The following is a 15,341-nucleotide window of genomic DNA, read 5'->3' on the forward strand; positions in this document are numbered from 1 at the left end:
TCACAAGATACACCTCGATAACACAAGTGCGCTTGACATGTTCAAGTACATGAGAGAGAAGAAACAGGGGGAAGGATTAGAAGAAGCGACATTCTGGGCCGGTAAATGGTCGCCAGAATGGGACGGGGAGAGCTCGAGAGTAAAGGTGGAGTGTGGGGAGAAGATAGATCTAGACATGGAAGAATGGTGTGTGTTGGAACAAGAGGGTGATGATCCTTCGCAAGAGCCATTTTATTGGGATGGATCGGTGTTTGAATCTGAGTTATAAGGACAGAAACCCATATGATCCGTATAGCAGAGCGTGACTATTGAGCTAGCACCAATCCGATACCTTGGTTGCAGATTTGTTAACAGTCAATTAAGATCCAGTCCATCAATCAAAGCACAAAGCTGTATTGCTCCAAGTCCCCAAGCCAAGCCAAACTGGTATGGTCGACTTGATTGGCTCGAGTTTTGACAAGTCTGCTTAGTCGTTGGTTTAATTACTCGATAGATGTTTTATACTTCGGTGACCTCAATCGCGGCTGACTGTAGGGTCCCATGCGCAGACTTCATAAAGGCCAGTATCCAGGCTTTTCATGTCCTCCACCGATAGTTCGAAGTCGTAGATCTGGGCATTCTCTTCGATACGGGACTTGGTGACTGATTTGGGCAGTGGTACGAATCCCTAAACGATATCAGTATGGTATATAATACTAGGAGAGAATCGCGTGTGTACGTACCATTTGCAAACTCCATCTCAACAGTATTTGGGAGGGCGTCTTCTTATACTTCTCTGCGAGTGGTTTCAGCAGCGGATCTTCATTCCTTGTCGCGCGCACGAGCGGAGAATATGCTTCACAGAGCACACCCCGTTTCTTGCACCAGTTCACAATGTCTGGACGCGCGAGCCAGGGGTGGAGCTCGATCTGGTTAATGCTGATAACTCCGCCCTTGCTCTTCCCTTCTCTGGCCTCAGTCTCTTTGATCCATGCCTCCAATTCGTCCAGATGGTGCACACCGTAGTTCGATACACCAATCGACCGAATCTTGCCCTCTTGAACACCCTCAACGAGCGCTTTCCAGGCCCCAAGGCGATTCTCTTTACCGCCATACGGACTGTGTAGGAGATAGAGATCCACATAATCGAACCCCGTAATCTTTAGTGTATTCTCGATGTGTTGTTTCGAATTCTCATAGCTCATATTTTTTGGAGGTATCTTCGTCGTAAAGAATAGCTCCTCTCTTGGTATTCCTGACTTTTTCATTCCTTCCGCGGATGGTTGCTCATTCCGGTAGGCTACCGCAGAGTCCACATGGCGATAGCCGACCTTGATTGCATGCTGAACTACGTCAGAAGCAATGTCTGCTGGTGTTTGGTATACGCCATAGCCAAGGACGGGTATTTTGTACCCTGATGGCATGGCATATTGCGAGTTGATGGTAAGACCTGCCATGACAGTCGATGACGTGTGGAAGAATCTTGGTGACTTTGCAAGGAAAATTTGAGAGCGAAGATGTGGCAATCTTGCGAGGCCTGTACGCATGGTGCGACCGCAAGAGAAGTGATGGAGATGGTAATGTCTCGGACGTGTGTTGCTTATAACACGGGATGTGCTGTACAAGGCTGTCCTGGGAAGATCTGGAAATAACGGAGATAAACTGCGGAGGCCCGATGACTAAAGAAGCGGTAGTAACGAGGTCGCCACCACACAGCCAGCTACCACCCCATCATTGTCACTCCTTCGGCCTTTGTTTGATCATTCGTACTTCTCACGAAGCTCCTTGATGGCAACCGAATCGAGCGTGCATAACAGTCATATTACTCGGTTTGTCCCAGATTGGCAATATTAACAGTCATTCAAAGGGCAGCAAAAACACTTAATGCGGACGGACATAACCGGGTAAATTTTCGCTCATTATGAGCACTCTGCATACCATTTACCCAGCGAGCACCGCTTTATTACGATCTCTTACGCTCAACATTTATAGGCAGAGGAAGACAGGCATCATGTCTCTAGCTCCCATGCGTACCCCAGGCGGCTTTGCGGGCCTCAGCTGCACAGCATCCGAGATGACGGGTCTCTTGTACGCGCTAGAAGGGCCGAAGAAGATCTGGAGAAGGTGATGGTGAAAGCTGGTGGGGCGAACGCACGCGAATAGCCGCCTGATCACTATGGATAATTAGATACCACGTTGCGCATGCGAGCCCGCGGATCCTGAAACGTCCCGGGCCCCTCCTTTTGAACCTTGGGGTCGCGTAAAGAGGATGTGGTTTCTGTAAGAGGATAGCAGCTTGCAGGCCTGAACCGTTCTTCCGACTCACCGATAGACTGGCCCGTGGTTCGGTACCCCGGCAGCAGCTCAGGAGTAAGTTTACGTTTCTGAACTCGATGGAGTATAGCACGACAGCTCTCTAATATTAGCCGAAGACTCTTTGTACGACTCTTTCTCGATGGATGCCGATCGCATTGTCGGAATGAAGATCGATCTCTACCATAGCTTTGCGGTTTGTCCGACCATCAGCGTGCGAACGAGTGGTTCGGCAGGCCTGCAGTACCACCGGTGAACCGTGAGGGGGTGTGCGCTGACAGGCACGTGCATGATGACCTCATGGGGTCTAGCATCTGTCGCTCTGTGCCGCCTATAGAACCCCATACGATGCGGCTAAAACATGTGCAGTTCAACAATATTTCCTAGGTATCATCGACTAAATCTACCGTCACAGTGGTGGAAACAGGGAGTGCTCTTCGCTTCTACTGACATGCTAATGTGGGGCGTAGATCATGAAACACTGCACCAACCCGGTCAAGTCCAAATGCAGCTCATATGTCATAATCACACAGCTTTCCCCTCCGTCTACATCATGATCCAGTCACAACGATTTCTCATATGTTTAACTCCCTCGGAAAAAGCGTCAGCCATTGGCCAATGCATCATACCCCTACTACAGGGTTCTGTTCTTACGGACCCTTGTCTTATCTTGTGCTCGGCAATGCGGAGGAGATTCCGAATAATCGAACATTGTTACCTACTACGACTGTACTAGTCTGCATCCCGCGTCTGAGTCTTGCCGTTATTGGACACCTGCCCTCAGAGACAGAACATGGAATACTGTTGTAAGCAGTCAGCAACAGACCAAGTGAGAACAGCGGTAGATTCCGAGCAGCTACGTTGTGCGAACGACGCAGGAACGTGGGGAGGTTGCACCACACGCGGTCGACAAAGCCTACCTGTGACTGGTCACAGCACAAGCTCGAAGGCTTGGTCGCAAATGATAAGCAGCCTATTGAGACTTCTAGAAGGCCTCGACTACGCTAAATGCTCACTCTGACTAGTATGCCTATTGGGGGTTCTGGCGAAAGGCCGCTACCAGCCGTTCTTCAGCTCCCACCGTAGGGCCGTTCGGGCCGTTGGTGACATCGAGGAGAGATAAGCTGCGTACATGCGCAACGAACCGGTCTTCGACGCGGTCCGCGACAGCATTGGCGAGCGGGTGTAAGCTTACTATGGCTTGTGACCCAAAATCACCCTCCTTCCGAGCAAGCCACTGGCAGTCACCAAGCGAATTGCAAATCGCCATCCACTAGATTTCGAAACGGGCTGGCCAGTCAGATCCACCAGATGCATGATTATACACCGCACCGGTCAACTGGCATCATGCCCATGCAACTTCTTCCTACGCCCGGACTGGATCTGGCAGACTTGGTGATACACGTCAGACCGTATTGAAAGCTATTGTCAACGCCTGGATAGAAACTGCCGCAACAGTTTGGACAGTGTCGCGCGAAGATCTCGATCTCCTCGAGGCAGTGCTTACAGCTGGTAGCTAGATTCCAGTGGCCTGTTACACCTCTGGAACGCACAGAGGGTCCTTCGGTGCAAAGGATGTCGCATGAATACTAGCTAAAGACAGTGTGACAGATGCCCTCGCCATGCATACCGGCGCCACCCGTACCGTTCAAAGAGCGGTTGAGAGCTTAAGGGGAGTTCAGGATTGCGGGGCCTTTGATTAACAGATAACTCCCCGGCATGTGTGAGCCAAATTCGTGCATAGATCTCAACGCAGCGTGGAGGTATACCAGTACGATCTTCGTTGTTCTTAAGTCAGCTTCACCGACAGAAATCCCTTCTTCCGCAACTCCGGTCTGATATCAGCGCGTGAGGTTATCCACGCGACCGTGTCATACATGTTTGGTCAATATAGGGAGAGTTATGTAAGGACTACTCGTCTTGCTGATCTGCTTGGTCTTCGCCCTAGGCGCCTGCATGGAAACCGTGCCTTTCAAGCACACTGGTTCAAGCGATCCACCAGTGCTTGCAGCATCTGCAGAAGAGTGGTCTCGACCAGAGCTATCGAGAATGTGAAACTACCATAGCCGAGTAGTGGAGGATACAGGGGTATATCAGGAAGGTAGGTACAGTGTGCGTATCTGAGACTCCCTAGCATACTTTCATTGTGGGCCCCTGCATGCTACAATGGTGGTTGTAAGTTATACGGTGCTCGCGTAGAACGGGGACTGTACAACCTAGCTTACACATAGGGCTGACTACGCTGACCAGTCACGAGCTCCGCGTGAAGTATACGAGGGATACTGGCGTCAATCATGCTTTCTTACTCTTAACGTATCTTACATGTATACCAGTGTGGTAGGAGAGGTCAGAGTATGGGGCACATGACCTATACGCAACATATCGGCCAAGCGATAGGCGTACCCAGAGATGACAGATCTTACCATGGTAACAGATGGAGCGATGTCGTACGTAACGGTCTCAGATGCGTGACGTGCGTCGAGGCACCTACGCGTGCATGGGCATCTGTCGCGAAGCACGTCATAGTGCACCGTACTGTAAGACAACCCGTGCCCTTTGACAGGTCTTGCAGGAACGCAGTGTTACGTGTCTGTCTGTCCGTGTAGCGGCAGCTCCAGGCAAGAAAGGCCCGATTGCGGCGTCGTCCATCTAAACCTTCTGGGTAAGGTATCGCACCACCACCGTGCCGCACTCAAGACACGCGAGCCGCGCGGGTGAAAGCCAAACTCTGCCGCAAGAGTGCGTACTGCCACACGTATGACTGCCAAATCGCTTTAACTTGACTTCAAGCGAACCTCTCACAGCCGTTGCTACTGACACCTCTGAAACAGTCGCGAGAAATCGATACAACCGTGATTGCGGCACGACTCTATCTGCATATTGCGGCGCAGTCAACGTCGGCATAAGTGGGTAACGGAGAAGCCTGCCCCGTTGAAGAAGGAGGGACCAGACAGAAAAAAAGGCCCCACAAGGCGGCATAAGGTTAGTAGGGCTGTGCGGAAAATGCGGATTGCGACCAAAATGGAAAGAAAAAGGGTTGAAAGTTTGCGAGAATGTGCGGTGCATTTGTTCATTCCATGATAGCAGACCCCCTATACTGTACTTTAAGAATGCGACCGAGAAGAACTGCAGCAGGGGTGGCGATGTACGCGATGGGGAAGGGGCCACTTGGCTAGCCTAGGGCAAAGAGATGATGATAATCGTTATAAAATTTGAAACGGTGAAGTTAAGCAAGGGTATCGAACGAAGAAGACAAGATAGAATGTGAACGTAAGGCGTTGCGCGCTGCTGCCTCGATGTTGCTGTGCCCCAAATCCCTATGCAAGCCCGCCTGTTTTTGCTAAACGCCATGTGTCTGTGCCGCATCGCGACGGCGTTTGAACAGTGTCCACATGTGACAATCCCCGGTTGAAAGAACAAGAAGAAGACGATACACGATGATTTACCCGCATCCCTCAGCCGTAAGCGAGGCTGACTAGGTGTGCAGGAAGTAGTTGCTATGCGACGACTCGATGGGGCTTATAGGATAGGGAGTAAAGCCCTGCTGGATGTGATGGTCGAATTGGGTATATGGAATGGGCGCAGGATCGACCTCTTGCCATTTGCGTGAGCATTGTTTTGCTGTCCATTTCTCTGTAGCGCCAAAGTCTTGCATCTAACAGAGTCAGACCTCATGCTCGAGAGCCGTTGGAGCGATACATACCTTTTGCGCGATGATATCAAACTTGCTTGACGTCCAGTAATCATGTGCCTTGCGTAGTGCTTGGATGTCTGCGTCGGCCCATATACGCATCCGCTCTTTCAGTCGCTTGATGCGCATCTGTAATGCTGGTATTTGGTAAGTTTTGTTGAGGTCTGTCAGAAAGCGCGCTGCGATGTCCTTCCACGGCATGTTTTCGTCTTCTTTGAGCCGTAGAAGTAGTCGGTCTTCCTCGCTGAGCTCGTACTGTGTTGACATTTGCGAGTCTGATCGCTTTCTTCGCTTACGCCCATCTTCTTCATCATCTTCTCGGAACCTCTTAGTTGCATGCGACCGAGGTGTCTCAAGGGGTAGAGGAGCTATTGGTGTGTACAGGCGTCGGGGTTGTGGTGAGGTCATCTGGTTGGATGATAGTTCCGTTGACGGTTCACTCAACTGTGGACTATGGGTACCGAATGCCGAGTAGTAGGCATCTTGACTTGAGTGGATACCTAGTGCGTTCATCCATGGGCCTTCGACTGCTGCTGTTGCTGAAGGCAGTGAGTCTAAGTTGCTGTGTGGCCGGTTCATTAGGCAGGACTGTCTCCTAAAGCGAGACGTGGGCTGAAGAGGCACACTTCTTGCGTCGGACTGAGGCTCTTCTGACGGACGTGTAGATTCTGGTACCACTGAGTCCCGAGAATAGACGGTGCCCGGAGAAATGGCCGCTGAGGACTGTGTAGCAGAGACTGGAGCTCTCGCTGGATAATGAAGCGTAGAGACGGGTTGCGATAGATTGATAGTTGCTGTGTGTGGAGGCCCATAGTGTGGATACGAGACATAACTGGTCTAGACAACTGTATATGAGCAGCCGATCTTGCAACAAGGGTGAAGTACAAACCTCGCTATGATACTCTGGGGCTGAAATCGAGGGGCACCAGCCAGGAGTCGGCTGACTATTCAGCTCTTGAGAAGGGAGAGGACTTTCTGGCAGGTGTGGTGTGTACGAGTGATGCGACTGTGGAGACATTAAGGGAGGCGAGGAGCCAGGCGCGGGGTAGTACTGAAGGTGGTAGGGATTTGGCCACGAGGCTGGCTTGTTTTGGAGAAGATGGGGAGGGAGGATAGCACCTTCAAGTATAATCGACATGACAACAATGTCTGCCAGCTGGGTAAGAAGGGCCTTTTGTTGCTGCGCCTCTACTGTTTTGGTCGCTAATGTAGCAAGAAATGCAATCAAGACGGGCGGTAGCACGAAGGAAGACGCGGCGCACGGTGGTGATATCTAGGCTGGAGCTGGATGACCGGGCTAGGGGAACGCCTCAGTCATATTTATCAAGATGGTAGCGGTATAGCGGCCTCGAGTGCAGGTCACTTCTAGTGCATCGACTCTATCGTGCCACCACCCAGTAGGCTTTGAAGGATGCTGCTGCTGCTGCGCACTGACTGTCAGGCCTGCACGTTAGCGCCCCGAGCTTTCACCCTGCTCTTCTCTTGTCCCCTCGCGGTTTGGCGGCCTCGACCCCGGCATGCCATGCCTTGCGCTTGAGCCGCGAATTGGCCAGGCGTGCATGGTTGCTCACGGTTGTGTCCGGCCCATTTGATGACCCGGAACGCTGTGCTGGGTTTCTAGGTGGTGTCCTGCAACGGCGGTGATCATGACTGTGTGGGCGTCGGTGCAGCCTTGCTATCGGTATCCGCTATACACCTGGCCAAGCAAGGGTGTGTCGGCTACACTAAATGGTGGCTAGTGCGCCTGGTGGTGGTTTCTGAGGGTGAATGTCGAATGTAACCTTCAGTAAGGCGGCCACCCTTGACGTCGGCCCTGACGTCTGAGACTCCTCCCACAACCACTACCCAGCAGGATAATCTCCTTTCGATGCAGCGTGATATTGGAGAACTTGTCTGTGCTGGCGGCGCCATGGGATGCCGTCAACAAGGGTCGCACTCCATCGCGCAGCAACGAGGAAATTTGGCCAGCCGTGTCTTCCCATTCGGTGCGCGTGGATAGCTGTGCCGTTGACGTACCTTAAAGCCAGTAAATTGCCCCGCGTGTAGTGGGTAAGCTGAGGGCGAAGGACGCAAAGGCGCTTAAATGCATGTTTGAGGTAATTCTTATTGGCCGCTAATACACGCTTCGGCTGGGTAAAGGCCGCTAATTCGCTTCTTCGGTCCCCTTCCAACTCACCTCCTCTTCTTCCCACCCCTCAAGTCGTACTTGTCCACGATATCAGCGAAGATCACTGCCACCACCACCTTCGACAACCCGCCGCTGGCTAGCGTATAGGCCTGCCATGTCGCTTTCGCCCCACACCACGGGACTTGTTCGGTGGAGAATCGCCGACTGAGACGTTCCGCACGACGCTCAGTGGGTGTCACACCCCACCACCACACTCTCATCCTACTAGTCAATCTGGGCTGTGCGTTGTTGAACGGCTAAAAGACTTTGTCTTGCAGCGGTCCAGTTCCGAAAACCCCGCTCTGCCGTTGTCATTCAACGGTAATCTTTGCTCGTCGCATTGGTAGCTGCGTTTCATCAAGATTTCATTCCGGTAGAATACTTGCGACACCACTTGTGTCGAAAAGCTACCCGAGAGGGCCTTCTGTAGAGTGGAGCGTGGTTTGTCATTCCACGGCTGCGCACTGATCTTGCGACCGCAGCAAACGGCGGCTCCAACCCTTGAAACACTGCCTTTTGACTCTTGATATAGCTACATTTTTTGTCGCCATTCACTTTGTTCTTTGATTTGTAGGTCGCATGCGTTCTGCTGGGCACAAATCTGCCTTGTCCAGTTTGGCTGTCACAGTCGACAACTATAGCGAAGCAGCTGTACACAAACAAGCACAGCGATAGTGTATGACTAGCTCGTAACATGGACATTGTCAAAAGCTACGCTGTGTATGATTTTCCGAACAGGTTGTGAGGATTCTCATACGCCTTTGCCTGAACTATTACGAAGTGTCGAAGTTGGCCACTCACATCTCGGCTACTCCAAGTCTCACTGAATTCGACAGCATGTTAACCAGCCTAGATACGGCACACATGTTACCTTCTCGAAGCATACACTGAAGGATCTTGTACCTGGACCCAGGATGGTGCCATCCGTTCCGTGTGCGCCACGTTGGAGGCCTTGGAGTCCTGATCCAAGCGTCCATGATCTTCGCCGCAAAAGGCACCGACGCTCACGCGGCACTGTATTTCATTTACTGAGCGCCTCATTGCACCCGAAGGTCACGGTCAAGCTCGAGAAGCGCTCAAAAGGCACTGCGAGCGTTGCGTTCTGGAATAGATCTGGGCGTAGTTCAAGCCACGATGTCTGCTCGGCCCACTCGCTGCGCCTCGCACCGCCTGACTCTTACCTAGGTATCGTACCCTAAGATGCGGTACTGTGCCGTTCTTGTAACACGCATAGGACCGATCTCGTGGTCCCGTATGAATCACAACACATTGCATACAAGCGCAGGACAGGGACAATCGCATGTATCGTGCACTGCGGCGACTGCCCAGATGTCGACAGTTCATTAGGTAGTCTTCCGTGGCCTCGGAAAAGTACGGGATATGGAGGCTAGATTCGCATGACTTGGATATTGGTTTGAACACATAGTGCGTGAAGAAGAAGCTAAGCTTGACACAGGTGGTCTGCAAGGCCAGGATGAGAATTCTACCACGCGGTCGGAAGTCTATATTCAGTCGGTGCATGGACCACCAACCTGTGAAAACACGCAGGTAGGTGAGTATGTGTTGAAGACGTTCCACAGTACCATCTAGGCACTGGCCAAGAGGGTTGGATATTCTCTGCTACCTAAAAAGCTAGACTGCACTTGAGTACCCATTCTCGAGGCTAGCTTCGACACTAAGCCGCTCCGGGCGCGCTAGCGTGGACCCCGGGGAATGGATTGCCAAGCACGTTACATGTAGCGTGGTAGCTTGCGTCAAACCCGGGGAAGACATTAGGCATCACCATCCAACAGACGCCATCAACTACCCGTCCTTTCCTATCTTCAACTCCAGACCCTGCCGGACCTGGTGCTGAAAACACCGGCATCGGCATCCTTGTACCAACTACCCCCGTACAGGCACAGAGTGCCGAAAGCGCGCTTTGAGCTTCAACACGCCGGCGACGGGCGGCTGGCCTAGTGCTGTGTAGCCATCGCATAGCATTGTTCATCCCCAAGATGGGCTTCAACCTCTTTCACATCCTCGGCGACGTCTCGCATACGTCGTCGAAGCTCATACTGATATGGGCAATACACTCAAACAGCAGTGCTGAGGGTGAGCTGGCCTCCATCACCGCTTGAAGCATGCGACATGAGCTGACGTATGCAGGCGTCTCTCTCATCACCCAAGTCCTCTACGCGCTAGTCTTCTGCACGCGATATCTCGACATCTTCACATCTTCGGCGACCAAGGATGGCTGGCATACGTGGAACTTCTCTTTGAAGGTGCGGAGAGCCGACACATGTCAACGCGCACGCGGCTAACCCGTCAGATCTTCTACACACTGTCATCACTGTACATCATTTTCCTCATGACGAGCGTATACGCACGCACACGCGAACGTGAGAAGGCATGGAAGTTTGGCATGTACTGTCTGTTAGGCAGCGTGCTCATGACTCCGTTCTGGTACCTCATCTTCAAGGATACCCTGATTGGACCCAACGCCTTTCTCGAGGTAACGTCTGCTTCCACCCCTCCACAAACTGAAGACTAACAACCGCAGATCCTCTGGGTCTTCTCCGAAATCCTCGAGTCCGTCTGCGTCATCCCGCAACTCCTCCTCCTCCGGCAAACCACTGTGCCCACCGTCCTTGACTCGTTCTATCTCGTCACACTCGGTACATACCGCTTCCTTTATGTCCTGAACTGGATCACGCGCGGCTTCAATGAACCCGGCTATCGCGACCCCACGTCGTGGGTGTGGGGTACCATACAAACAGCGCTCATAATCGACTTTGCATGGGTGTACTGGACGCGACAGCGCGTGAAGCTTCGGCATGGCGGCGTGGTAGATTCGGATGATCTCGGCCGTGGATGGATTGTTGGACGCTTCGTAGGCAGGAAGAGCACGGATTTCGACTACGACGAGGAGACTGCTGGAGAGCGCAACGGTACCACACAACCCAAGAACAAGTGGGGCCGTAGAGGCATCTCCGTGTCCGCAGATGAAGGTGTTGAAGGTGCGCCGAAGCGAACGACCCCGGAAAGCGCCAACGCGGACCCAGAGAGCCAACCGCTGGCCGACCCTGCCGCATTCGAAGATGAGAGCGATGACGATGCGCCACCACCTGGTACTGCTACCTCAGTCGCTGAGCAGAGCGGTGTCAGGAGGGATGAATGGGACGATGATTTGGACGAGGACGCTACGGAACATGATGCAGTCTCAAAGGCCATCAAATGAGTTCACTGAAATATTTCTTGGATAGAAGTACTGTCGTCGTCCTCTTTCGGAATACGACATCATCACCGCTCTCTGCCTTATTCCATTAATCCCAATTTTACAGCAATTTACAACGTCAATCTCACCGTGCGCGCATGTATGAATTGCATATAACAAAGTTGTATCAGACTGCGCTCAACCGATCCGCCTTTGTAGAATGGTACTGTTACCTACGCACTTGCTTCTTTGGACACGGAGTCCTTCACCGCGTCTGACCCCCCGAAAGCCCAAAACCTGGTATCAGGGTCCGACTAGCATACCTGCCTGTGGGTAAACCCACGTGCATACCATGCCAGCACACTACGAAGTTAAGCTATACGAACCAGGGGCGTGGGGGCGGGAAGAACACCCTGACAGGGTGTTTCGCAAGGCGCCAATTGCCGGACTCACGGCGACTCTGACACATGGGGTCCGATCTGCACGGCTCCGATGATATGCTAGTCCATGTTCTCTTTACCGGTTTTGTCTGACAGATTGGCGAATCTACAGCACTGCGCCAGCGTAGCATAGCGCTTGAGTTTCGGATACCGAGGATATGGTATGCTGCATTGGGGCTGAATAGGGATGAGGAACCGATGTTACAGGTGTTGACGTTGATCGCGTTGATTATTCGCCGCAAATTTTGGCAAAAGGGGGGGACGGAGCGGAAAAGGATCAAGGCGTGGATGAAAAGAACATGATGAATCATTAAGAAAGAAAGCACCTTGTGCCTATGAACGCCGCCCAATGCAGGTATCTATCATCATCGTCGTCGTCGTCGTCAAGACTTCGCCACATACAAAACTCCGGTCAATGCTCTCTGCCAGGCGGACACCGCCCCTGAATACTAACACCCACGCCATCTGCATCTCGCCGAAACGCAATCCCGACACCTAATACTTCAGGTCAACAGGACAGGCTGAAGACGCCTCTTGTGCAGTTTAGTCGTAGAGTTTCCTCCACCACACACGCCCTCTGGAAGATCGAAGCTGTTCGTCCTTGCTGTGGGCGAATAGATCGCACCCTCACCCAGACCCCTCTTGGCGAATCCACTCCAGATCTCGCAAACGTTTTTACCTCCCGTGAGCGCCTCGTCCGCATCGATAATGGCATCGCGAGCAGAAGTAAAAGTAGGGTTGCAAGGCTGAAGTGCCATGCCGTCCATGACGAGCTTCAAAGCGAGGTACTTGCCATCAGTCGGCACACCGTTGTCATCAAAGGCAGGTAGCCAGCCGTCGTTCTTGCCGTACTTGTCGATGAGGTTCCAGAGGACCTCGTAGAGCATAGACGCCCAGATGTTACCGATGGGGTGGACCTTGATGTAGAAGTCTGCGTCTGAGTATACCTGAGGATTGAGGTTCAGGTCTGTGGAGTACAGGTAGTTTCTGATGCCAAACGGACTACCACTGATCCAGTCTCCTATTGGGTAGTTGGTGGCGCGAGTGTCACCGGGATTGAGACGGATAGCTGTGGCGTAGAAATCGCTCCAGCCTTCTCCCATGCCACCGGATTCCAGAAGAGATAGACATCCCGCGTTTGCTGGTCCACCGGTCAGACGGTTGGAAAGGCCGTGCGTGTATTCGTGGATCACAACACCGGCGTCGAAACTGCTGTCGCGGTTAGGAGTCGTGGCGTTCCAGATGTACATGCGCATGCGTGCTGGCTGACCATCGGGGGGTGTGGCAAAGTTGGCGTTGTTCATGCCTGCGCCATCCTGGGCGTTGAGGTAGACAAAATCCTGACCAGCGCCACCAGCGCCGTTGTTGTTGATCTCAAAGTTTCCAGCCCTCTCGTTGAAACCCAGCGTGTGCAGAACGTCATGGTACTTGTTGGCGGTGTAGAAGAGTTGGGTGATCGAGGCGTTAGCATAGCCTTTCCAGTCGGTATCGTTGAGTGAGAATGGATAGTCAAAGGTCAGAGACTCGCTGACAGGACGGGGAAGATTGAGTAAACCGCTGCTCACGTTGCCCCAGTTGGTTTGGGCAATACCGTTGTTGCCACGGGTAGTCTTGAATAATGTGGTGCCATCGCTGTGGTATCCGAATTCACTAGCTTTGGAAGAAAAGTCATCTTCCGTCAATTGACGGTCTCCATCAAGCGGATCGTTGATACCCCAGGGGCTGGAAGTTGTTAGCAGTGACCAGCCGCGTTGTAGTCATTGTTACTTACTAGACGTTGTAGGTAGCGTCCGCAGAGTAATCGACAACGGCATGTACCTTCTCGCCATCTTCCGCGTCAACATATGTCAGAAGCCAGTTGCTCATGACATCAGTCTCAACTCTCCAGGTGAGAGCAAGCTTTCCCTCCTCATCAATAAGGTAGACGAGACGTGCTTCAGGCTCACTGACACATCCAGTGGTCTGCTTGATAGTATAAGTCTCGGAAGCTTCCTTCGCCTCAGCAATAGCCGACTCGGCGGAAATAGGAAGGCCAAGAGCATTGACAGCCGATTTGAGGGCGTTGACAGGCGCGGCAGCATCTCTTTTGCTCAGACTTGGCGGTGCTGGAATAGCACCCTTGTAGAAGGAGTTTCCGAAAGAGAAAACATTGCCGTCACGACCGATCTGCTCGTTGTCAGCCAAGATGTCTGAGGGATGAAGAATATATTTGTGTTGGGTAGTACTGGGCGAAGTACAGGGGTTCACCAACTTACATTGACGTTGAAGTCGGCTGTGTCGATATCAAGACCATTGGCGGTCTGCTTGAAGTAGAAGTGAGCTACTCCGTTATCGCCGACATAGGAGTCCTTGACAAGACGAAATTCAGCATCGGGGATCGTAGCCTTGACAAGATCGGTGGCAACGTCCTCGGCACTAGCACGCTTCGTAAGTGTGTTGATGTTGGGATCAGCCACAACTTCAGCTGTGTTCTTGTATGAGGCGGCGTGCTTCAGGCGGTAGGAGTCCAGGTCGACAGCACGACGAGCAAGCGTGTTTCGGGTGGGTTGGGGGTGGCCATAGACGCTGATGGCTAACAGCGAAGCCAGCGACGCGAGGAGGACGGAACGCATCGTAATAACGAGCGGAGTGGAAATGATAGACTAGGGACTAAAGATGTACTTAAAAGGAAATTTTTGGAACAGTATAGCACTCCTCTTATACATGACCTGCTCCTCGCCACACTTGACTCCGAACGACTCTTTACACTCCGTCCTTGACCTCTTCGAGTATATGGAGCGAGTAGGCGATTCAACACCAGGTTGCGTAGGTTAGTAGATTGCCCACGCGACAAGGGAACAACCACTGGCTTCCTTTCCTGGCCTGGTTCCCTGCGTAGTCGACCGGTGCAATGGTAGGAAAACGATAGAATCGGGGCTTGGCGATGTTGTTAAATAGGCAGGCAAGCTTCTATAGCCCTGGTTATATTGCGCTGGGCATTATAGCTTGCATAGAATGCTGGAGGCGACGATTTGACCTTCCAAAAAGAGCCATGGCTCGGGAGATCACGAATGTTTCATGCGTTCACATGGAGCAGGCAAAGGCACATTCGCGGTATTGGATACGACAGCAGCGGCAGAGCCCCTGAAATGGCGTGCCGTCGCTCCATGTGGGAAAACAAAACAGAGACGTGTCGTTGTCTTGTTTTTGCCTGCAGGAACCCGTAAAATCGGAGCATTGCAGACTGTCAGCCAACACGGGGATGCGCCAGCAGACAACTTGTCTCGTACAAAGGTCCTCTGACATTGGATAGGTGAATGACCAAAGGACTAGTACACACTTCGGTGTAGCCGCAGCTGTAGTGGAAAGATAGCAAGGCTGGGCGCATTGGTGGCCTGCCTGTTTAGCAGTAGTGTGTCCGTGAAGTGGCTTTTCGGGGCCCGCTCCGTGGGATTACGATCGCTGTCCAGGGGGGATCGAACGAGCAACATGACGGCGCATGTGGCTGCAACGGGAGTGCAGAGTATTGCGGTAGCCTTGTGGAGGAAGACATAGGGCAGGCGGGAGATGTGGTTG

At 52.5% G+C, this 15,341-nt stretch overlaps 4 protein-coding genes across 4 annotated transcripts; 1 reads left to right on the forward strand and 3 right to left on the reverse strand.

The window, feature by feature from the left end:
• Positions 1 to 215: 215 nt before the first annotated feature.
• Positions 216 to 1,559, reverse strand: ACET3X_002464 (uncharacterized protein). Its single transcript, XM_069449209.1, has 2 exons — positions 723 to 1,559; positions 216 to 667 (listed from the first exon to the last, which is right to left on the reverse strand). Exons 1-2 carry the CDS (start codon positions 1,524 to 1,526, stop codon positions 515 to 517), a joined length of 957 nt encoding a protein of 318 aa, XP_069309011.1. The 5' UTR covers positions 1,527 to 1,559; the 3' UTR covers positions 216 to 514.
• A 4,024-nt stretch (positions 1,560 to 5,583) lies between these two features.
• On the reverse strand, positions 5,584 to 7,257 carry ACET3X_002465 (uncharacterized protein). Its single transcript, XM_069449211.1, has 3 exons — positions 6,873 to 7,257; positions 5,996 to 6,820; positions 5,584 to 5,947 (listed from the first exon to the last, which is right to left on the reverse strand). The coding sequence occupies exons 1-3, from the start codon at positions 7,119 to 7,121 to the stop codon at positions 5,768 to 5,770; spliced, it is 1,254 nt and encodes a 417-aa protein (XP_069309012.1). The 5' UTR covers positions 7,122 to 7,257; the 3' UTR covers positions 5,584 to 5,767.
• Positions 7,258 to 10,147: 2,890 nt separating this feature from the next.
• Positions 10,148 to 11,370, forward strand: ACET3X_002466 (uncharacterized protein; the record flags this gene model as incomplete). The annotated part of the gene is made up of 4 exons (XM_069449212.1): positions 10,148 to 10,244; positions 10,299 to 10,414; positions 10,462 to 10,644; positions 10,693 to 11,370. 4 exons carry the CDS (start codon positions 10,148 to 10,150, stop codon positions 11,368 to 11,370), a joined length of 1,074 nt encoding a protein of 357 aa, XP_069309013.1.
• Positions 11,371 to 12,289: 919 nt separating this feature from the next.
• On the reverse strand, positions 12,290 to 14,398 carry ACET3X_002467 (uncharacterized protein; the record flags this gene model as incomplete). Its single annotated transcript, XM_069449213.1, has 3 exons — positions 12,290 to 13,508; positions 13,558 to 13,952; positions 14,042 to 14,398. 3 exons carry the CDS (start codon positions 14,396 to 14,398, stop codon positions 12,290 to 12,292), a joined length of 1,971 nt encoding a protein of 656 aa, XP_069309014.1.
• Between the last annotated feature and the right edge of the window lie 943 nt (positions 14,399 to 15,341).

This window comes from Alternaria dauci, chromosome 2, assembly GCF_042100115.1.
Source record: "Alternaria dauci strain A2016 chromosome 2, whole genome shotgun sequence".
Classification (NCBI taxonomy): domain Eukaryota; kingdom Fungi; phylum Ascomycota; class Dothideomycetes; order Pleosporales; family Pleosporaceae; genus Alternaria; species Alternaria dauci.